We start from the raw sequence: 25,408 nt of genomic DNA, 5'->3' as shown, positions 1-25,408 counted from the left end.
ACAAAAAGTATCAAATCAGATTCAAATGATAATTTATCATACCTAAAATTTGTAGGAATATTGACTAAGCCATGCAGAATTTTTTTTCAAAGTGCGTTAATATGGTCGATATTAACGCACTTTGAAAAAAAAATTATTTTTTCAAAGTGCGTTAACCTGGTCCCAAAATTTAACGCACTTTGAAAAATTTTTTCAAAGTGCGTAATTTTTTCAAAGTGCGTTGCCACAGTGCACCCATGTCATACAGTGCATGTGTGTATAGTGTACGTATATACATTATGTACATAGGTGTCTTTGATATATGTAAATGAAATACTTTTTTTTAAATAAAAGGTCCATATAAACCCAGATTAGTCTATAATAGATATTATTCACTTTATTCCCTTGGCATATGAAACTACAAACTAGGGTGCATCAGCCTGTGTTTGTGTGTGATGAGTAATTTTGAGTGCACGTTTATGTACACTTGCGTGATTCGAAATACCTTAAACTGTACGGGGTTGCAAATGTGGTTATAACTTTTGTAACTTTGAAGTGTTTTCAAAAATATATAATGCTCTTAAAAGCTTATAAAATTGCCGTTCTTTCAGAACTAAATATGACATGTATCAACCAAAAACGCCGCTATTACAGCGATTGGAAATGTCAAACTACGTTTTCTACAAGGGTATTTCTTCGACAAGGATGTAGCGAGTTCATTAATTAAGTTGTTAATTAACTAATTAATGCATGGTATTTATGATTTTATTTCTTGGAATTATTTATATGTACCTTGTTGATGCTGACTGCGTTGTCGTCACAGTCGTGTGAAGATGTGGTATAAAGTACAGCGATAAGGTAAAGTCCAGAGGGTTGGAAACCCGCAGTGATTCGGAATACCCTAAATGACTGTAGTCTTAAGTCTGAAGTTTCGAAGCCGTTATAATTTCCTCGATAGTATCTAACTCTGCAAGATGAAAAAGACACCACCTTGCAAAATGATAGCGTTTATTTTTCAAGTGCATTTTGAAATGAATATTGTCAATGCACGAGCGACGATACATAAAAAATAAATTTGGAATGACACAGCCTTATATAATGAGTATACAATTTCTTTAAAAAAAGGTATGAATTGTATAAAAACAAGATTGATAAAATATGGAGATAACAGTTTACATAGCGGGTTCCAGAAAATGTTCTACCAAGCTTCTTCCTTTAAAACTCACTAAAAAATTAACGGTAGTGAATTAGAAACTTCAGGAATACTGACATCAGTGACAACTGCTTTTTCAATAAAAATGGAACTCGTAAAGAACAAGGTATGGTTTCCATACAAATCTTGCCCTGTGATTTTCTAAAAAATGAAACTGGTGTAGAAGATGGAAATTCATGCTTTCTGATTTATATAAATTCCATGCAGAAAAATCGTACAAATCATTCTTCTCATGTGTGTTTGTAAATGCTAATTATGACGTCATAAACATGTGCATTTTTCCGAATTTTCTTAAAAAGTTGCAGAAGACACCAATTTGCAATGGAATTTTCTTTCAGATTATATTATCCACAGGCATCGCCCACAAAGATTTTCAAATATGTCATCATTTATTGACTTTTGCACAACATATCAAAAAATAATAGTGGGCGACTGCTGTGGACACTATTTTCTAAAGGAAAATTTCTCTTGAAATGGGCCATTTTGAGGTTTTTCTGTTCAAAATAGAGAAATGCATCACATTAATGACGTCATATTTGCAGAATGGTAACCCTGCAGGCCATGTTCTTTCCTAATGTATCACAGTCATATAATTAACTAATATTTAAGCCAGTTTCAAAACTTGTTGATGACATTACTTTTTAGGGCACAATAAAGCTGAAACCGTACCTTTTTTTCTTTTCTAACCTTGTCGTAGGTCATTTGCCAAATTATTTTTTAAAAAACATTCTGATTGTACACACAAGTACTCTGAGGTTGATATGAAAAAGATGTTTGAGTTTCTGATCTACAATATCTATGTGGATTTTGGTGACCAGGTTTTCCAAAAATCTATTGGAATTCTAATAGATACCAATTGCGCCCCCTTATAAGCAGTCCTATTTCTGTATTCATATGAAGCAGATTTCAGTGAAAAGAAGAAAACACTGACATCTGTGTTCATAAACTCGATATATAGATATATCGAAGATGTATTGCCAATCAACAATGGTTATTTACTTTACCTTCTTATGTAGATCAGATATTTCCCAGTGAGCTTGAAATAAAACATAAGACAGAATCTGACAAATCTGTTTTCATATTTAGATATTTTATTTGAAAAAGAGTTTCATGGTAATCTAACAACCGATTTTTCTTATAAACGTGATGATTTTAACTTTACGATCATCAACTCCCTTACTCATGTAGCAATATCCATCTCCTATATACGGGGTTTATATCTTTCAATTGATTCGATACGAGATAGCGTGCTCTACGAAGGAACGATTCCTAAAACAAGGTAAACTACTGACAAACAAGTTGATGAAACATGAATATCAGAAGTCTGGTTTAAAGTCATCTTTTTGTTAGTTCCTGATCGATACAATGTCCTTGTCAGCAAATACAATTTATCATAAAGTCATATGCTGACTGATGTTTTTCAAAGTACATGTAATTGTAAGATCATCGTACTGAATTTTCGACGGATTTTTTTCGTTACTTCCAATTCTGACAAGGAGCACACGGTGGGAATGACCGATCAGCAGGGGATGCTCACTCTTTTTCATGGCACCTGATTCCACCTGTTTCGAAGGCCCATGTTTGGTTTGCTCCAATTTTGTATTGTTTAAAGATCTTTTCAACATGAATACTGTTCGTTAGCTCCATATATTTCATGATATGAATAGTGGTTTCTCATCAAGATAATAATGATTCAAAACATAAATAAATTGTCATCACAATTTCTGACCGTTTATTGGTGCATTCCATTGATCATCTTAGCTTGCAAACAATCAAGTTTGTTTTTAAAATTCAATACAATTTTTAAGGAAAGATCAAATTTATCTGGATAGCTGTTTACGACCCAATTTTTGATCTTTGTATTTTTCTGAATGTCTTTTTTTCATTTTTGGATGCCTGTTTCATATTATATTTACAGCTGTAAAGTTAAATATTTAACTCTGAAATTTAATATTATGCAATAACATTTTATTCTTTACAAGTTACTTTCCGTTGTCAACGTAAAATTAGCTTCCTCTACAGGAAAGTCCGGTACTCCGACATCAATTCTGAGTTTAGTATAGTACGTATAAATATGAGAAGATATGAGTTGGTAAGGAACATTTCTCAATCCATCGGTCTTTAACCTTGTTTTCCACGTATTAAGAACTTCAAATCTAAAAATTTTAAGATAAAAATATTTTTTCACAATATATTTCACATAAACTATAAAACTATTAATATTTTTTATTTACCTTAGTTTATGAAGAGACGAGTAAAACGATGATTTGAATTACCTTTTCGTCCAATGTTCCCGTTTCTTGTGACGGATCGTTGTATATCTAGCAATAGAATCTGGAGGTCTTATTAAACGGAACCTTGAATGACGTATTCTGTAAGTAAAATTGTCACGCTTATTATCTATACATGCTTAATCATAAGTTTTACAGGAACATATTAAATATATACAAATATAACAGAACGCACGAGTTTCAACTCATAAAAAGCAACCAATCCTCAGGACAAGTTAAAGTCTATCTAACACTGACATTTTTTTTTTCACTGAAATGAGACTCGTTAATTAACTACATGTAACCTTATTTTGCTAAAAGCATTCGAATAGTAAAAAAAAATTCCTTTCTCGATTTCAAATCTTCATCTGTCCAAAATTAAATGGGTATCATGTGCACCAGATATAAGCAGATTTGAATAGATTTGCGTGTTCATACGAAAAAAAAAAGTTCAAAATCTGCAGGAAGAACGAAGTATCTTGATGCGGATCAACTCCTTACTTCCTTAGAAATAACATGGCAGTGTTAAAGACTTTTAACTTTTTCAGTCAAGCAAGGTGCGTTCTATCTACCCAACTTATACTGGACGCCTGTACCTCTGAAAAATCCTTACAAAAAATACATTGAAGGGTCCAGCGACAGCCCTATCAAGCCCAATCCTGTTTAGGAAATTTACATACTTAGAACATACTCCTACCTATCAAATTATCCGAGAGACAAAAAAAAAACTGTATGCAAAGTTAGAAGTCTTTACGCTTATCAAAAAGCTTGGTTGTTAGATTACCATTAACGTCTTTTTCAATTAAAATATCTCAAAATGAAACAGATGTGTCAGACTCTCTGGCATCAATTATATCAAGCTCACCGGGATATATCGTATCGACATAAGAATGGAAATACCATTGTTTATTGACAATACGTCGTCGATATATCTAAATGTCGAGTTGAAGGCCACCACAAGTGTTTTCTTCTTTTCACGCATACAGTTCTGAACAAATTCTGTTTCATATAAATTTAAAATAGGTCTGCTAATAACGGGGCGCAATTGGTACCCATGGGAATTCCAATAGATTGTTGGAAGGCTTGATCTTCAAAAACCACATAGATATTGTCAATCAGAAACTTAAGCATCTTTTTGATGTCAACCTAGTACTTTTGTGTACAATTAAAATGTTTTTCTTTTAAAATTCTTTTCATATTAAAACAAAAATAGATCTGTGTTAAAAAATAGAACGGGGTGCAATGTGCCCATGGAAATTCTAAAAGATTGTTGGAAAACCGGGTCTCCCCCCCCCCCCCCAAAAAAAAAAAAACAAAACAAAGATCTTGTCAATCATAAACTCAAGCATCATTTTGATAACTTCACAGTTATTGTGTGTACATTCAGAATGTGTTTTAACAAAATAATTTTTGCAAATGACCAATGATAATGTCAGTAAATTTACGAGTTCCATTTTTATTGAAAAAACAGCCGTCAATGATACAAACAGCCTGGACTTTGATTTATCGTGGGGAATTGTTGTGTTTAATGTTGAAAAGTCGAGTTTTTATGCTGTTGATTTTTGTAAAATCTTGTGATTTAAAATTGCCCAGGGGTTCCTTGGAATTTTTCGTATCCACATCGGATTTAAACCACTTCTCGAATATATTGTTGCACAGTACTCTTGAAGATTTTCTTTCACTTATGTTAATATCTAAATGAGGAGTAGAGAAAGAGGCTTGGTAGAACATTTACTGGAACTTACTATGTATCTTTGTTTGTTGGGATTTTATGATGCTTTGGTATCCAAAATAAATAAAGTAATTCAAATTCATTTTGGTTCTTTGGAATATTAAAAATAATCAAAATTGACATACGATTTTGCAGAATGTTCTCCTAAGAAAGGGAGCTATGAGGATAAGATGGATTATATATTGTAAAGTACATATTCTTAAGATAAAGGTCTTCAAAATAACATTGCAGAGTTTTAGACGTTTCACTTTTTAGTCAACCAAGGTGAGTTCGATCTGCCCAATTTATATTTGATTTCTTACAAAAAGATACATTGCAGGGTCCATCAATTGCTCTATCATATCCCTTTCTTGTCTTTTTACGAACGAAAATTAATTGCTTATTATGGAAGATAAATGATAAAAATTTAACATCATCGAAAACTGCTTCTTCCAAAATTTAAATGGAAGTCGACATTTTCTGTAGTATTATGTGATTTCAGGGCATCAACAACATTACTTTTTTAGAAATCTGTCTGATTCTGGTTTTGTATATAAAATTACTGTGAAGTTAAAATGTTGGATCTTTGCACTAACAATTTTTAAATTTTCTCAGTATAATGATTTACTTAACCTGTAGAAGTACTTGGTAAAAAATGGCCACTCTCCGATTCCTTGCAATGGTTTAATACTTCGCGTATTTGTATGTTATAATGATTTAGGACGTCTTAGTTTAGGATACTCTTAAGGTAGCTTTGAAAAACACCATCAGATTTTCTATGAACAATCTAAAGAATGTTTTTTGTAAACATGCAGGCAGTTCTCCGACAATTGTTTGAAATTCCGATTTGCATTTATTGTGCTTATTTATTAGCCGACGTGTTTTTACATTCCTGTACAGAAAAAAATACTCAGAAAACTCTTAAAAAAATACCTACCAATTCCTTCAACTATAAATTTAATTATATGCAGCTAAGTATTTTATTTAGCAATCATTATATCCATTCATATGTTGACTCCATATATCCAAGTGAACTTTAAATGAAAAATATATAAAAGAACGTGCCATATCAGGTAATATTTAGATGTTTCTCTAGAAATTAATGATAAGGATCAACTTTCAACTAAATTGTATGATAAATGAGAATATTTCAGCTTTTCTTTTCCCACCTTTATATATGTAGTAATACTTCACTTCTACCTACATACTCATAGTAATTGCATCTTAAACCTATTTGATACCCAATGGCATGATACGAGTAAGATCAAATTATAGACCAAGGCAGGCTTCTGACAGATAAGTTGATGTTTCAGGGATATCAGCAATTTCGTTTAATGTCAGCATTTCGTAAAATCTAGGGTCGTTGTAATGACCTTGTAAGCAAAACAAAATTACTCAGATACCTTTTGTCTGACAAGTTTCATAATAATTATTTTGCCTTTACAGTATACGCCTTTATTTTCTATACTTACTTGTGGACTTTTGCAAGAAAAGCCGACTTTTACAACCGACGGTTTACTTTTACACCAGAAAAAAATAACGGAAACTCTTTTGTGATTTAAATATTTAGCAGAACAGTTACGTATACAATAATAATGGTCCATATTACTTTATCTAGGTAGGAAGAACAATCCTGCCCTAAACTCTGATGAGATGTAATTTTAATTCTCATTCTGGCATATCATGTTTTATGTTTCATATACTTTGCTAAATGGGAACGCCAGAATAGTAATGTATAAATCATCACAAATTAACACTTTTTAATGAATATTTTTATGCCCAATAAAAAAAAACTATAAGACTTCTTACCTATTGTACATATCGTCGTCTTCCCCTCCCCAGCCCCAGAACATGTTGGAATATCCGTTAACTTTACGGAATGTTTCTGGTCTGAATCCCAACACTCCACCCACTAACCAGCTGTACATCAACCTGTATTTCAAATCAATAGATTTTTCCAATATTATGAATAGGAGCAGTCTAAAACTTTTAATACGATAGTGCTTGAAGACGATCTAGACAATTAAAAAATACATATATTAAAAACTATGTACATAAAGGAAAATAGAGCAATATAAGTCTATTCGTTCAACACACCTTTAACATATAAACGAAGAAGAAATTAAGTTATATATTAATGATTTAATTTTAGTTGTAACCCGGCATTTGATTGGTTAAACGGTTTTATCCATTTTGTATAACATAACTTGCCTACGTCACAATGAGTTATGTCAAAAACGTATTACTCCGCTTGACGTTAACTTTAAAATATGCAATATTTGAACCTTTTTTTTTCGAAGGAAAAAATGGAAAAATTGTCTCATTGTCTACATTGAAATTAAATTATAAGGAATGAAGCTTATTTCAACTTATGTTATACGATATAACAAAACCTGGGACAGTTTACGCTTTTAAATAAACCGCTTCCCGGTTTATAAAGCGTAAACTGCCCCAAGTTATGTTATATCGAATAACAAAAGTTGAAATAAGCTTCATCCCTTAAAAAATGTGAACATCATTTGTTGATTTACAAAGGAGAAACAGAGCATAAAATTCTTCATAATGTAAACAAGGCTCTTGCCTTGTTTTTGTTAACATGTAGAAAATATTATATTAACTACACGAGATTCAGCAAATCACTAGAAAGTGTCCTATCGTATTTAGAATTAATTATTTATTGAAAAAATATGCTTTGAACGATCATATATTAGTATGTTTAACCTTTGTTAACAAAAACATGGCACAGACCCTTTTTACATTTTACAAAGGTTTGGGGCTCTAAATCTTTTTTGTATATCTACAACTGCAATTCAATTTTTTTATGATCATTAGAAATATCTTGCTTAAATATTAGTAAAAATTTTTAAAAAGGTGAAAATTATATTGAAAAATTTTCGCTGAAACTGTGTTCATGTCAATTTAAGTATATTGAATACATGTAAATTCAAAACATATGCTGAAATATTAAAAAAACCAACAACGACAAAAAAACAAGTATTGTTTTAGAAGCACCGATGCCTCCATAGACAGCTTATGATGAAGAAAGAAGTCTCTCACAAAAAAGTCAAAATCCAAGGTCAAAAGGTTAAAAATGTTGGTATCAAGAGAAAAGTCTTTTCACAAGGAATACACATGTGAAATTTTGAAAGCCCTAGGACATAATATTCAAACTTTATAGTCAAGGTTAAAGATTTTTTTTAAAAGTGCGTCAAACTTAAAAGTCCAGGTCAAAGGCTAATGATATTTATCATTGACAGCTGCTTTTTCAATAAAAATGTAACTCGTAAATTTACTTACTTGGTCATTTGCAAAATTATTTTGTTAAAACACATTCTGATTGCACAAACAAGTACTCTGAAGTTGACATCAAAAAGATGTTTGAATTTCTGATTGACAATATCTTTGTGGTTTTGGGAGACCAGGTCTTCCAAAAAATCTATTGGAATCCCAATGGGTACCAATTTTGCTCAGTTATTAGCAGACCCATTTTGTATTCATATGAAGCAGAATTTGTGCAAAATCTTACGCGTGAAAAGAAAACTCTTGCTGTGGCCTTCGACTCTACGTTTTGTCATTTAACAATGGTAATTTCCATTGCTATGTCGATACGATATATCCTGTTAAGCTTGAGATAAAAGATACCACAGAGACTGAAAAATGTATTTCAGAATTGGATATTTTACTTGAAAAAAACGTTAATGGTATTCTAACAACCAAGCTAAATGATAAACGTGATGACTTTAACTTCTCTATCGTCAACTTTCCTTACTTATGCAGCAATTTACCTTTATCACCTGCATACGGCGTTTATATATCTCAGTTGATTCGATACGCAAGAGCATGATCTACAAAGTAATTTATTGACAAAGACGTTGAAGAAACAGGAACATCAGCAATCTCGTTTAAAGTCATCATTTCGTAAGTTTTTTGGTCTATACAATGAACTTGTCAGAAAAATACAAAATTACTATGAAATCACAAATTTTCGTGGGGGTTTAATTTTTGTTGTTTTCGTGGTATAAAGGGACCCACGAATTCAAGTGCATCACAAAATGTAAAATGTTACATACAAAACTACTTAACAATTATTCATCCACGAATTCAAATACCCACGAACCAAGGGTTTTTACTCCAACCACGAAAATCTTACCCAACGAAAATATGTGATTTTACAGTATCATTGAGTTAAATGCTGACGTTTTTCATACTTATTATTGGTCTATTATTTATATACTGAATTGACGACGGTTTTCCGTTATTTCCCAATCATGACAAGGAGAACACGGCGGTTGTGACAGGTCAGCAGGGGATGCTCACTCCTCCATGGCACCTGATCCCACCTCTGATGTTTTAGGGGTTCGGGTTTGCTCTGTACCTACTTAGTATTGTTTTTTTTTAATCTTGATTTTGAATACTGTTCGTTATCTCCATATCCTTCATACGTAATGTACAAAAGCCATAACTCCAAAGTCAAAAGTTATTGGCACAGTTAAAGTTTTTGTCGACATCAGCTACCCAGACAGACAAACAGATAGACGAAAGACGAACAGAGCTAAAACCAAATCTTCGATTACGGGGCATTACAAAATAACATAGTACTGACATTAGTGCTTATTGACATAAAACAACAGAACAAAAAAATCATAAATATAACGTCCTTTACATGCAGTGACAACACGTTTGTATTGGATTGTAAAGTGAAGAACAGTTTAAAATACATTTCAGAAAATAATTATGCTTCCTCTCATTGGATTTTAATAATGGAGTAAAAGGCTTAGTGTGAATGGAAGAAAATATCATATTTCAGTAACATTTTCCTTCATGGTATCGTTTTCATTTTCTTAAACCCCGTACGTTTCTGAATAATGAGGTCTCCAGAATTCATCGTTTTTTTAAATTTTATTTTTATTTCAAGGTCTTGTTAGTTGTACTGATTTTTAATATGCCCATGTAATGTGGATTTAGGATTGGAGAAGGTTTGACTCTGAAGTATTTTTGATGAATGTATAGCATTTACATATGAAAAAATCTTTTCCTTATCAAATTTTTTTAAAAATAGTACTTGGTCCTATAATATTGTTTTTAAAGCTATTTTGGTAAATGATTACTTCATTGCACTTTTTGCAATTTGATATCTTGTACATTTCTAGTCTTCCAGATTCCAACAGTCAGGGGAAAAGAACGATAATTTTGTTAATAGTTACATTCGCTAGAAATCCTCTTAAATTATTATCATAAAATTATTGCGTAATACGTGTATATCCGTTGTTATACTTCATTGGAATCATAAGACTGAAATATTGACAAAAAAGAAACTCAACAATCAAGTCTCTTACTTGTAACGATCTTCGTCGATAGCCACCGACAGATGGCGTGGTTGGTCACCACAATAATACAGATTTCTTTCATTTTCTGGAATTAGGTCGACGTCATGGAAGAAAACACAATTAAAGTCAAACATTCTTCCTGCTTCGAGAAAACCTGCATTCATAAGTCTTCCTTTATTAAATGTTGTATTCCCAATCTAAAATATAATACTGCGTAAATGAAAATTTGTTTTTCTCAAAGGCCAAGATAGGAGAAGACCCATTTTACGCCCCTGGTTTGCGATGTCTTTAGAATGATGCAACAATTTATCAATAGAAAATCACTTGTCACCCTGCCACGAAATAGGTATTGGTTCTAAGGTTTTGAATACATAGAAATCAGAGGACGATCAGAAAATGTATTAATTTCCGAATTTTCTAATTTATTATGCAAATTTTCATCGATTTTATGGCACATTTTGTTTCCAAAAACATAGAACACAGGCTTGCCTATCTACCAAATTTTTATATTTTATACACTAATATCAAATGCATTTTGTGTATAATGATCATATAAGCAAACTTGTGCAGTGAAAAGTATCTCAAAATTGACAAAATTCCACCCGCATTGAGAAAATTCGTGAAAATGAGCATCTTTCGCACCCCCTATGACCCCTGCTCTTTAAATTAAAATAAGTGCTGGTTTTGAAAACAAGCATGATTTTAAGTTTTTAACTTCACACTATTACAATTTAACTTCGTTTGGATGTTTACATCAAACAAGGGGCTGTATTCAAACTTTGTCCTTTATTGAAGGATTCTTGAATGAGATACCTTAAAGAAATAAATTAGATCACTTCACCTGTTCAACAATATTAGATAAAACATACATTCATAAGTCTTCCTTTATTAAATGTAGTATTTCCAATCTAAAATATAATACTGTATTACTGAAAAAAAAAAATTGAATTTTATTGAAGAGGACTTGCATGAGGTACCATTTAAATATAAAAAAAAATTACTTGTACCTGTTCAATCACAAAAATTCTAAATTCTGTTTGTTGAACCATTAGAATGGGGATAAGATTCTTAAGAAGAATGCAAAGATGTTCCTCTCTATCTCTAAAAGGTATGATGATTGCAACACGATGTGTCGGTCTACAGTCTGTTGGTTTCCAACGTCCGCCGACCATTCCCATGTTTCTCGCAGAAGTAAGCGAAGCAGAGGTGCAGTTCTGTATATCACCGCTAAGCGAAGGACCTTGTATTGTATGAGTAATTGATTTCGATGAGTTTGTTGTTTTTGGACAATTGACATGCTTGCACTTCGTTTTCTTGCAATACCTCTTATTACATAATTCTAAAATGTTATATTCAACATGCAGGCTCAAAGTCTGGCAATCCGCCAGCACACAAGGACTTACGTCCACTGTCCTATTGCCCTCTGAAAAAAACATGAGTTTTATTATCTACCAAAGCACATGATATGCAAGAGAACATTTTGTCTGCGTATGAATTATCAAATTATCTTATTTGTTTATTTATAATTCTTTTTTTTTTTTTTTTTACAAATGTTAATATTTTAGAGTGTTTGTGGTTGTTTATAAAATTAATGATATTGAATTTTTCTCCTCGGTTTGAGATTATCTTATAGGATCTTGCGGAAGCACATTCTTTTGATGCGCTTGAAGATATGCACAGAGAGAGAGAGAGAGAGAGAGAGAGAGAGAGAGAGAGAGAGAGAGAGAGAGAGAGAGAGAGAGAGAGATATTCATACTTATCTCTGAAGTTAATGTTGAAATCAAACATGATTTCGTGACATCAATCTCCATATAAAATTTTCCTTTTGTTTGTCTTATTTTCAATAATCCATTAGTCAGATCTTTATAATAAATTTTCCATTTGCAAGCAGATATAAGACGATTGCTGGTAGGTACACAGTATTTTTTCACAGACACTTTCACAATCAGAAGCATATATATCCCACAGAAAACCAGTAATACCAAAAAGACTGAAAGAATAAAAAATCTCTTTAGAAGCTTCATCATTTCAATAAACACTGAAATTGTTTTGCATTAAAATCTTTCCTTTTTGTAAAAAAAAAATTTGAAATCCTATTTAAATCCTTGCTATCCATTTCATAACACACTAGAGTTTCCTTTAAACACACGATTTTAAGCATGCAAGGTAAATTGAAGGCATGTGTAATTGGACATTTAACGATGTTATCCAAGAATCAATTGGGGCGTTTTTCATGTGGATGGATTTTTTTTTTCTTGTCATGTTTTGTATTTATTAACTAATTTTTATTCTGTTAAAATACATAATACCATTTGTTCAATTAGAATTTGTGCAAATATTATACATGTATAATGTTTGCAATTTTATCATTTTGAAGATAAACATTTTCTTTCCGGCATCAAACTGTAATTTTACGGAACATGCATAAAGGTAAAATTACATTCGAGGAATACGGTTAGTTTTAGCCCTGCTTATCTAAAAGAATTAATCTTAAAATCTATTCAATTGCTCCACTCAAATTAATATCCTACGATCTTATGTTGAAAATATAAATACTCAATGATGTTATGCTATTGTTGGCTTTGATTCTATTTGATAATAGATTACACTATTGGTATTTACTGATTCCTGCTGATAACAAAACGTACGATGTAACAGCATCGTCTTTAATTGTTAGTAAGGCTTGTTATTTAAATTGTATTTTAGAGGAATTTGGATTTCATTCCACAACTTGTAACCCAACTTCAAAATTATTTTGTCAAAAAACTTTTTGTTTACACAAGGTCAAGCACACTCTGAAGATGATATAGAGAAGATGCTTGAGTTTCTGATTGACAATACCTTTTTGCTTTTGGAGACGCTTCCCAAAAATATACTGAAACGCAAAAGAAACGCAACAAGCAGTAATCTACAAATGTTTGAATTTTTTATCTAATGATTTTCAAAAAAGAATACACTAAGGCTAAACTCACTTTTCAGAACATCAGGGATTTGAAAAAAATGTTAAATGTTTCTTTTTTAACTTTACTAAGTAACATATGACTGATAAAACACCCCCTCCCAGCCATTCAATTACAACGTGCAAGACTGCCCTAAACAACAATTGCAGCTTAATTTCTACGATACAGTAGGTTAATCAATATCGAAATCTGAGCGAAGGATTTATTCTTTGCCATTTTTAAATGCCTATTTTTCAGATGATTAGGTCGATTTTTCTCTAACTTAGCGCATTGTGGTAACCCTTGGACTTCCTGTCCAAGTACTATCATTTATGAATATGATACGTAAGACCCCGTTGAGGCGTAATGTAGTGTATTTTTGCATCATCAACTCTCCATCACCTTTACATTGAGATTTTCCAACTAGAGCAAGGGAAATGCGCACTTAATCCATTTTCAAGAAGCCTTAGCATCGTTACAGGAAACGAAAAGGGATTTTATTTTTTGAAATATTGCTGCATTACTTAAGGTGATCAGTACAAATCCTTAAAACACCATAATATTGCCAAATGTTTTGTTAAAAATGCAATTTTTGATTTCTGTTAAGCAGACTCAAACTTGAAAATCGTTCAACCGTCAATTTATCGATATTTACCAAATTGAAGATATCCATAACTTTAAGATACAAAATTCTTTACTTTACATAATTATTTTCCCCTAGAGTAGGGTGTTGCGTTTCTTTTGCGTTTCAGTATATGTTGTATATACCATGTAAACGTTTTAACATACCTAATTTGTATTCATATGAAGCAAAATTTATTTAAAATCTGATATTTGGGAAGAAATCACTTAAAGAATACACTCAGATGCCTCGTTTTGTTTAAAGAAATCGCTTCGTTAATTCTATTGTAGATATAATTAACGCCCTTGTCAACATTATTATCACAGATTTTATTGATAATAATTTTTCTAGATCACTCACTGTTATTTCAACCGTTTTCAAAGGGTGAGCTTTAAGCGAATGTGATTTTATAAATATATTCATCTTTGCAGAGTAAAAATAATCTAGTAACACTCAGAATTGTTCTTAACCAAACGAGAATCATTCGTTTTTCAAACAATTGACAAATACTGAGAATCTGATAAACTCGTTATTTATTCTTGTTTGTATGGGGAGGGCCTGACTTAGCTTAAGAATTTTTGTATTTTAGCTCTTTTTTGTTTCTGCATCTGAAATTCTAGATTTTTTAATTGTATCAGGCTTCTGTTTAGGTACTTCGTTGACAAGTTGAAGGTATGTCATGACCTTTCTAAAGGTCAATTCACAATAGCCCATGTCTCTAGGCACCTTGGATCCCTTGATTCTGATATTTTCAAATTGTAATACAGTTTGCTACGTATAAATATGTGATTTGGTTCTTATTATTTTTCAGTTCGTAAGAATCAATGCCTTGCGTACTTACCACGTGGTGAAAATATGTTTAAGTAAAGCTTAAACCTCTCCGACTTAAGTTTACCAAAATTTTATCATGTCATTTCCATTGATATGATGTTGATCCAAATTAAATCTGTCATAGAAGTTTGCTAGGTGGACTTGTAATTCAAATAGTGATGTTTCGGGTGAACTTTGTTAAGACCGTTTTGTATCTAAATTACAGGTTACTGGTCAAAAACATACTTCATGCATGGATGGGTTTTGCGCATATGAATGAGGCAACTAAACACAACTTATCCGGTTTCTTAACGCTTAATTTTTGTAATTTATTCCTGTTTTGGCAAAAAGCAGTCTACTTAAATTTCACTAGACAGACTAATATTATATAACATTTTGTGAAAAATCAATCGTATGAATCTTTCTTGCATAGAATTTTTTTCAATAAAAATCTCGCCCCAGCTACTAAGAAAGGACTCTGAAAAATCTACTTATATGTGTTTAGTGCAATTATGAAAATGCATGCAATCCCTTTGCTCAGAATGAAAATATTGAACATATTATTTCCGGTAGCTTTGTTAATTTTCAGCCAGAATACAAGGAATATGGATTTGGATCTCTGAAAACTTACAGTCACATGTTCTCCACAGGATTGATAATGATCATTTGATCACACTGTAACATCGCAAATTTCCCAAAACCTTGGACAATTCGATCATTAAATAACATGCAGGTGGTTTACAAAGCCTTAGTTGAGACATTACATAATAAACAGGTAGCTATTTTCTTACCATAAAAATGCAAGGACACATATAAATGCATATTATTTACAATTTTCCAATAATATTACAATATGTGTGTTTTGATGGCATGTGTTGACAATCTATACATCCCCTTAATATCATACGAAAAGAAATTCGTCAAACATTTAAGATAGCGTGTCACATAGATAAAGAAGGATATAAAGATAACGAACAGTATTCAATCTCAAAGTCTATAAAACAATACAAAACAAGAACAGAGCAAACACGGACCTCCGATACATTAGAGGTGGGATCAGTTGCTATGGAGGAGTGAGCATCCCCTGCTGACCGGTCACACCCGCCGTGTGTTCCCTGTCATTATCGTGAAATAACGGAAAAATCCGTCGTCAATTCAGTTTATAAATAATGGACTAACAATTGGTATGAAAAACGTCAGTCAGCATTTGACTCAATGATAAATTGTTTTTGCTGACAAGGTCATTGTATCGACCATAGAACTTACGAAATAATGACTTTAAACTAGACTGCTGATATCCTTGTTTCATCAACTTGCCTGTCAATTAATTTACCTCGTTTTAGAAATTGTTCACACGTAGAGCATGCTCTTGCGTATCGACTGAGATATATACACTCCATATGCAGGTGATGAAGGTATATTGCTACATAAGTAAGGGAAGTTGACGATAGAAATGTTAAAGTCGTCAAGTTTATCATATAAATTGGATGTTAGGTAACCATTAACGTCTTTTTCAAGAAAAATATCCAAAAATGAAACAGATGTGTCAGACTCTGTGGTATCTTTTATCTCAAGCTCTTCTGGATATATCGTATCGACGTAGGAATGGAAATTACCATTGTTAATTGACAATGCGTCGTCGATATATCTAAAGGTCGAGTTGAAGGCCACAGCAAGTGTTTTCTTCTTTTGACACATAAGATTTTTCATAAATTTTGCTTCATAAGAATACAAAAATAAGTCTGCTAATAATGGAGCGCAATTGGTTCCCATGGGAATTCCAATAGATTGTTGGAATACCTGGTCTCCAAAAAAATATAGGTAACCATGACCATCTCTTTTCTGATTTTTTAAAAAATTTAAATTAGTAATTTTGGCTTAAAATATCATACACTTGGCAAATAAATTGTGATAAATTAAAAAAGAAATTCTGAAAATTGAGATAAAGCCCAATTCCCTCAATAAACAATATGTAAAAAAATCAGATATTTATTATGATGGTTCTTCAACGTGTTTAATCCAGTTACATTGATGATAAAAGTTTGAAACAACCTTATGCTTCAACACAAACTGCATTACTGTATTATTCTAGCACTTCAACATTCATTTTGCATCAAAGTCTATGATTCATTGCTGATTAAGTTATTTAATGATTGTTTATGATTTTTTAAAGATTTATCACTATTCGTTAAATTCACCTTTAAAGTGAATGCTTTTAATAATTAATTAGGTTTTCTAAGTATATTTATTTATTGGTCATTACCGCATATACGCCTTTGTATTTTATAACTAGAGGTACTGTGAGGAATGAGCTCACTAAATGATACCCCCGCCTCCCATATGAATATAATGGCAGTGTTCATGTTTTGCTCTGGAAAATCCAAAATATATGTCAGATCAAAAAGTAAAATAGGAGGTGCACAATGGCAACATGTAATGAAGATTCTGTGAAAGTTTCATTAAATTTCCTTCAGTGGTATGAGAGGAGTTGCGGATAAGAGATGGGTACCACAAAGCGTAACATACGGACGGACGGACGTACAGACGGACGGACGGAAATATCGATTAGTATATACCCTCCCACTTTTCAAGCGGGGGGTATAATTAAGCATGTTTAGTATTTTTTCTTACATGGTTTATCTTTCTACAGTTAGTTCATAAATTTATATTTGCGTATCCACTATTCTCTCCCACTATGAACGTGTAGTCCTCAACTGCGTTTACAGGACTACAGACGCAACTGCTTCTGCTATGAGTGCAATTGTTCTTTCACACTCATGTAATACAATCTCTACTACAGTTCTACAACGTGTTGAGAAGTATATATATATGAAATGTTTCGTTAAAGGAATAAATATAAGTTTTTAATAATATTCTTTGAAAAAAAAAAAGAAATTCAGAATATTTAAAATTGCTGATTTAATTCTTCAAAAATTCGATTTTGGTCAATGTATTAATTGTATAATAAAACTCTGTGAAATTTGTAGAGAACTGCCATATTTTTATTTTTTCGTATCATGCATATTTGTACAAAGAACGATAACTCTTCACACTTGGGTAATAACATTCAGGAAGATAAAATTTCTTTTACTAGTATATCTACTTCAAGAATGATTTCAGCTATTAAAAATAAATAGAAAAACTAAAAAAAAAAAATCATAGAAAAGCATTCTGGAGTAATAATCATTATTATTATGAGGTTTCAATAAAGTTGATCGATGACGTCACAACTGCATCAAAACAAAAATTAAGAGATTGTGGTGACGGCGCTGCTTGTATCCAGATAACTGTGTTTGAGAGGGAATTACTTTATAAATTGTTTGTGATTTATTAGAGAAAAGGATAATTGATCAGTAATGCCGTTTGTTTTTCATTACTGAAGACAAGACGTCGCGTCCTTATGTAAGTCAGGATTTCCTCTGATAATTTGAAAAAAAAATCAAAGTAATAAACAACGATTATTCAGTAATGTGGCATTGTGAATAGCAATAGCTCTGCTGGAATATTTTCCATGGAATATGTCAGCAGATTAATTGCTATTCATAACGCCATGTTCACTGAATAGCATTGTTTATTTCTTAAATAATTTTGAAAACTTTTCATTAACATTCACACCATAAGACACACAAGACATACACAGTTATTTTTTTGTTTTAGTCATAGTATTAAACTGATATTTAAAGAAATGAATCATTTATGTACATGTAACATGTTTAAATATTCCTGCAAATTGAAGAACAGCATAAAATATTAATAGACATTAAAAGTGTTTTCTACAAGCTATCATAGCAAGAAGAAGGTGTAAATATCCCCATTTGATTCGTACCTTTAGGGAAAAAAATCCTTCCCTTTACCGCAAGATAGACCGCCTTGTTATCACAAGTGTCTCAACAGTTGAAGAATAAAATCAACACATAGATCTGGAAAGCCTTTGAAGGACTGGTTCGCTTTTAAACTTCCTGATGGTCGTGGGAGAATGAATGCGAACGCCTCATATAAAATTAATGTTGTAGTTCTTCACAGGCTCACATTTAAAAAAAAAATTACATTCCACATTTCATTCTGATTTAATTGAAACAAATTATGGTATCTGAGTCTCTCTTGAAAGTCAAACTTGTCCAACCACATATCTTGCTTTACAAGACAAAGACCGGTCGTTATTTACATCTGGAAATGCAATTGTTATTCAGAAAATTGAAGTGCATCCCTAGTTTACCTGTAACTGATCATTCTGTTAACAATGAACTTGTCTTTGTATGTGTTACCTGAGGATACCACATAGTCTGACACATCTGTTTCATACTTGGATACTTTACTTGAAAAGGACGTTAATAGTAATCTAACAACCAAATTATATGATAAACATGATGACTTTAACTTTTCTATCGTCAACTTCCCTTGCTTATGCAGCAATATACATGTACCTTCATCAGCTGCATACGGAGTGTATATATCTCAGTAGATTCGATACGCAAGAGCATGCTCTACGTATGAACAATTTCTAAATCGAGGTGAATTATTGACAAGCAAGTTGACAGCAAATACAATTTATCATTGAGACAAATACTGACTGACGTTTTTCATACTTATTGTTAGTCCATTATTAATACACTGAATTGACGAGTGATATTTCCGTTATTTCCCGATCATGACAAGGAGCACAAGACAGGTGTGAACGGTCAGCAGGGGATGCTCACTCCTCCATGTTTCGGAGTTCCGTGTTTGCTCTGCTCCGGTTTTGTATTGTTTTGTGGACTTTGATATTGAATACTGTTCGTTATCTCCATATCCTTCTCCTGAAAATATCAATTATAACTATCTGATACCAGTTTTGTATATTTTTGAAAACAAAAAAACATTCAGAGCAGGGGAATGAGATTGGTGTCGTTTAATGTTTTTCTTCTTTTATCCATTCAGTTTTGAGTATTACACAGGAATGTACATCTAATTTGTAGTCTAAATCCGGTACATAATGGTGTCTTAATTAATGTGAGTGAAAATTAGATCATTTATATGTTATCATAAAATATATCTTAGTATACTATATGAACCTAAGAGGATTTCAATTCTAAAGTTAGACCTGTTCATCTACTTCCAAACTCTGATTGTTGGAGGTCCGTGTTTGCTTTGCTCCTATTTTGTATTGTTTTATGGACTTTTGATCTTGAATACTGTTTGTTATTTCCATATGCTTCATTCATGAAATTTTGCATCGTATGTACGGGTATATGTAGATTTACCATTCTCACGATGAATCTGATTTCTTTTAAACGTTTTATATACTCCTTTAAACTTTACATCCTCGGGGGAAGGGGTGGAGGGGAGTTACCCCTTTTTTACAGGTAGGCAAAAAGTAATAAGTATTTTTTAAATTTTAAAATTAGATTATTAGGTGCATAATACCCCTTAAAATCAATATGACATATGTTATATGGTGAAAATTGAAACATAATCTCAATAGATTTCAATAAAATATTAAGATTGTTTTATAATGATTAAACCAGCAACCGGCTGATGTGTCAGACACAGTAACCGGAATTTAATTCTGCAAGCCGTAATCATGCTTATATCCATAGCCCCTACGTAAAATACATAGCGTGTTTCAGTATTTTTTTTTTTTTTACCAAATATCTTTCTTTACTTCTTACCATATATTTACAGCTACTAAGGAGAACTTTTATTCGAGAACAGGCACGTAGCTTCGTTTTTAGCCGGGCTTATTGCTCAAAGAGCAATTGCCGGCTTATGTGATCCTGTTCAAGGCAGGATGTTGACCCCATAGTCGCCATTTTAAAGTAACGTGCAAAAATATAGTTCTTACTCTCAACCGCTTTTGAGATAATACAAACGCTAAATAAAGACACAAAAATAAAACGAAGATTTATCTATATAAAATAAACATAATTAGTAGTAATAACTTTGAAAACTTCATAAGTAAAAGAACATAGTTCATTAGCGTAAGAATTTTTGATAATCAGTGTTACCGTAGTTTTCTACACATACGAGGTAAAGCAGGAGAGGGAACCAGACTGGCCTGTTTGTTTACATTCAGCTGCGGTACCAGATTAGTTCTGATTCTGACAAAATCGGACCGTGGTATTAGAATTGAAAAACTCTCTGTCCGTGTCTTATCATTCATATTGATAGTTTTAAAATATTTTTTTCATCAGAATATAAACGTGATTCATGTAAGAAATCCATTCTACTCTGTAAATGAGCCCGGCTGTCTGTACTTCTGAGTACTTTGATTGAAAGCAGGGGGGGGGGGCAGACGGGGGGTAACTTTTCTCAGATGCCTACTTCTTTCAGTACCACTTTTTTGGATACAATGTTGCATTTCCTTTATATTACTTTACCGTAGTATTAACTAGAGGGCCAACCTGTATTTCAGTGAACATTTTTAATAGTAAAAGTAATGTTGGAGAAAAAAGTGGGGCGTCAGGCCCCCCTGCCCCCCCCCCCCCCCTTGCTTCGTGCCTGGAGAAGTTATGTAAATCAGATGCGGAAACTAAGGTTTCCAAGAAACTGTTCGAAATTTGAAATCACAATCTCTATTTTTATGTGATACGCAGTCAACGAACAATATCTAAAGCAAGGCAAGCTTCTAAAAATATGACGATGAAACAATAGTCCCGTTTGAAGTAACATGTATCATTTCACAAGCTCTATGGTCGATACAAAGACCTTGTCAGCAAATTCAATGTATCATTAAATTTTTTTTTCATTTTTCTGATCTTGACAAGGAGTACAAGGCGGATGTGACGGTTTGGCAGGATATGTTTATTATTAAATTCTCTTACAATGAAAATGAAGCTTTACTATTTAATTTGCATGACAGTCTTTCGAAAAGGTACATAAAATGTACAAATGGTGAGCTGTCCATTATAGCATTATTCCAACTTGAATAAACATTTGATTTTATGGAATGATTATGTTTTAAAAGAAAATAGAACGCATGTGAATTAAATGGGATATTACCCGAGCAGATAAAATACTATAATGTGTATACACATCAACAATCATTAAATGAAGAATATTTTTTAATTTAATATCAACTAGTTCTAATTGTAACGGGAACCGTTACAGATATTCCCCAAACGCTCCCCAACTCAAAATGTGACCTAAAACATAGACTTCCTAATCTTCATTAATCAATGATTGGTTTAATTTACAATTTTTAAACTTAATCACTGCAACACAAAACAATGGAATAACTAACACTTTTTAAAGTTAAAAAAATAATAATTAAATTGAAAAGGATTTATCCTGTATCTTACTTCACAAATGTACTAAAATTTGCCCAAAACTGTAGTAACTTTCTGAAGGAATTTAAAAGAAAAATTGTGATACAATAAGTCAGTAACCATGGCAATATTTTTCAGAAATTAATAGTTATAAGAATTGTAGCCTGTTGTATTGTTTTGTTGTATGTTTTGTTTCACTATAACTAAAACTGATGAATGGGTTATATTTTTTAAGTTAAAACACTAAGGAACATTTCGACCAGTGTCTCTTTTTTCTAAACGTTTTATTTTTCCATTTTTCACCAAGATTTGTTTACTTCTCCTCGTGCCCAGTGCTAAAAATAGCGCCAAGCGACGTTTCATAACAACGGGAAGTAACTCTAAAACTACGACTAAGCGTGCTAAGATGGCGATTGAGACGTAGGCCCTATGCACATTTTATCAAAAAGATAATAAAGTTAAAGCTTAAAAAACAGAGCATGGGAAATTGATTAACTACAAAGGAACATGAATTTTTTACAGAGTATCATGACGTTTATCATGTCGTAATTGTCATCTTTTATAAACCTGTTATATATCTAATCATGTAGTGAACATGTTAAGTTCCCCAAAATTATTTACATGTGTACAGGATTATAAACTCTTAAAATATAGATCATCTGATCAGCTGATTGACTCTCCATTGATTGTCACGCTTCACAGCATAGTCGCGGATTAACGACGTGTTGTTTGTTTAGCACAGTCCGCTTTCCTTCGATGCATGCAAGGTGCATGGGAGTCGTAGTATAAACACAATTAACTACTCAAGTCATTAAAAAATTATTTTGTCACAAATGAAATGCTGTAAAATTTAATCATGACGGCTGCAGATTTTAACCATGGCGCAGCTTATTTAACAATGGCCCACATTAATTTAACCATGGAGGGGCGCTATTGTAAGACCCCTTGTGGAGAACCCTGGGACATACTGTAATCGGTGACAATACAACGGGACATACTGTAATCAGGGTACGTAAAGTCAGCCTAAAAATACAACAGAACATACTGTAATCACAGTACGTAAAGCCAGCCTATCTATACAATGGAACATACTGTAATCAGGGTACATAAAGCCCACCTGGCAATACAGCGGGAAATACTGTAATCAGGGTCATAAAGCCAGCCTACCTATACAACGGGTCATATAGTAATCAGTGTACATAAAGCCAGCCTAACTATACAACGGGACATACTGTAATCATGGTAACAATATAACAGGACATACTGTAATCAGGGTACGTAAAGTCAGCCTCACAATACAACGGGACATACTGTAATCAGGGTACGTAAAGCCAGCCTAACAATACAACGGGACATACTGTAATAAGGGTAACAAAACAACGGGACATACTGTAATCAGGGTACGTAAAGCCAGCCTAACTATACAATGGGACATACTGTAATCAAGGTTAGTAAAGCTACAACAGGACATACTGTAATCAGGGTACGCAAAGTCAGCCTAACGATACAGTGGGACATACTGTAATCAGGGCACGTAAAGCCAGCCTAACAATACAACGGGACATACTGTAATCAGGGTACGTAAAGCCAGCGTAACAATACAACGGGCCATACTGTAATCAGGGTACATAAAGCCAGCCTAATTATACAACGGGACATACTGGAATAAGATACGTCCTTTGGGGAACATAATTACAAATTGCCAGAGAGAGAGAGAGAGAAAGAGAGAGAGAGTGAGAGAGAGAGAGAGAGAGAGAGAGAGACTCATTACCTTTCGCTGAAATGAATGATGAATTTGAACAGGATTTCAGTCTTTGGCCAGATACATGAGGCTTTTTATATCCTTGTTTAGATTGTAATCGCATTGTTTTGTTCAAGTCCATTTGAGATTAGTTGAAATCAATTTCAAAAGCATATTTTTTTCCACAAAAACAAGGACAACAAAAAATTCAGAATATTTCTAGAGATAAACACTTGTCACGAAAGCTCGTTTCAGTCAAATTTCTTCATTTCATTGTTGCAAACAGTTTAAAGCGCGATTTTTTGGGTGTTGAATTCACCAACCACAGCCGTTTGTACTGGATATGCGTTTTTAAAATTATCTTCAATTGATCTTTTTTTTTAAGCGAGACTCGATATTTTCAGTATTGATAAACGCAATTTAATAAGAGGCTTGTCGGACACAGTGCTTACTGAACATATTTCACCATGAACTTTTTTCAATCAAGGTTTTAGGTGGGGGTTCTTAGAGATTTCAAGATTATGCAAAAAAATACCTTGCAATATAAGAATGTTTCTGTTGGTTCAAAAAGGATATTATTTATTGAGGTATTCATTTACTTTAGGAGATATCATTGTCAGAATTTAGATAGTTAAGGTTCATACAAAGATTTATTTATCTGTGATAAAATTTTTCTCATGCTTTTATAGTCATTTTTCAATTTTAACACTGCTGATTGAAAATATAAAATAAAGAAATTTAAAGTAAATACTATAGTTTAATGAATTAATCTTGTCTTAAATTGCTGTCAACATGCAATAAGTCCTAGTAAAAGGTTACCGCAAGATTTTTTGTTGTGAAGTCTAAGACCAAAAACAACAATTACTCAATAAATATGTATACCGGTAAACTGCTTTTCAAGAGTCGTGAGAGAATAACTGATAAATAACTGTACGGTTAAAGTGAATGCAAAATACTGAGTAATTTAAATTAGATATTGTTTATGAGTAAGTTTAATTTTTTACTCGTCAGAGAGAGAGAGAGAGAGAGAGAGAGAGACTCGTACTTATCTCAGATCTTGGCTGTTTTGAGAAAGGTTTAAACTCTTCCTTGCATGCAATCCTGAGTCTTCCTGGTTATGGTCTGCAATTGTGTATACGTGTTGTCCAAGGTTCCAAACTCTTCCTTACAAATTCAGATTTCCTTTAGGTTTGTGTGTAATAATGTATACGTGTTAAGCGGTCAAGAATATGTTGTCTTTTCAAGAATTAAATATTATTAGTTCCTGAGACGGCAATCAACAGATATAAGCTCATAAGTATTTTTCTATGAATGTCCATAACGTTGTAAAAATAGCACAATAGTAAGATTTTCCCCACAACTCTTACACTTGCTTGTAAAATGAAAATTAATCTATTTCTAACACTTTTCTCAACCGCAGAGAGATCTTAAACATTTCAAAAAAATCATTCTTTAAAGAAAACACTCGCATAATAAATACCTTCCTTTAAAACTAACGACGTGTTATAGTGATTTGATCGTCGTGGATTTCTAAGTGATTTCATAAAGAAAA

At 32.5% G+C, this 25,408-nt stretch overlaps 1 protein-coding gene across 1 annotated transcript; it reads right to left on the bottom strand.

Annotated features, from left to right (window-relative positions):
- Nucleotides 1–2,909: 2,909 nt before the first annotated feature.
- On the bottom strand, nucleotides 2,910–23,955 carry LOC134268097 (beta-1,4-galactosyltransferase 4-like). The gene is made up of 7 exons (XM_062750301.1): nucleotides 23,887–23,955; nucleotides 12,257–12,490; nucleotides 11,508–11,923; nucleotides 10,510–10,697; nucleotides 6,983–7,105; nucleotides 3,469–3,564; nucleotides 2,910–3,348 (listed from the first exon to the last, which is right to left on the bottom strand). The coding sequence occupies exons 2-7, from the start codon at nucleotides 12,453–12,455 to the stop codon at nucleotides 3,168–3,170; spliced, it is 1,203 nt and encodes a 400-aa protein (XP_062606285.1). The 5' UTR covers nucleotides 12,456–12,490; nucleotides 23,887–23,955; the 3' UTR covers nucleotides 2,910–3,167.
- Nucleotides 23,956–25,408: the final 1,453 nt, after the last annotated feature.

The sequence above is a fragment of the Saccostrea cucullata genome, unplaced genomic scaffold (genome assembly GCF_032062105.1).
Source record: "Saccostrea cucullata isolate Sc308-1 unplaced genomic scaffold, CSIRO_AGI_Scuc_v1 ctg9490, whole genome shotgun sequence".
NCBI lineage: Eukaryota > Metazoa > Mollusca > Bivalvia > Ostreida > Ostreidae > Saccostrea > Saccostrea cuccullata.
This window is presented reverse-complemented; position numbering and strand designations above follow the sequence as displayed.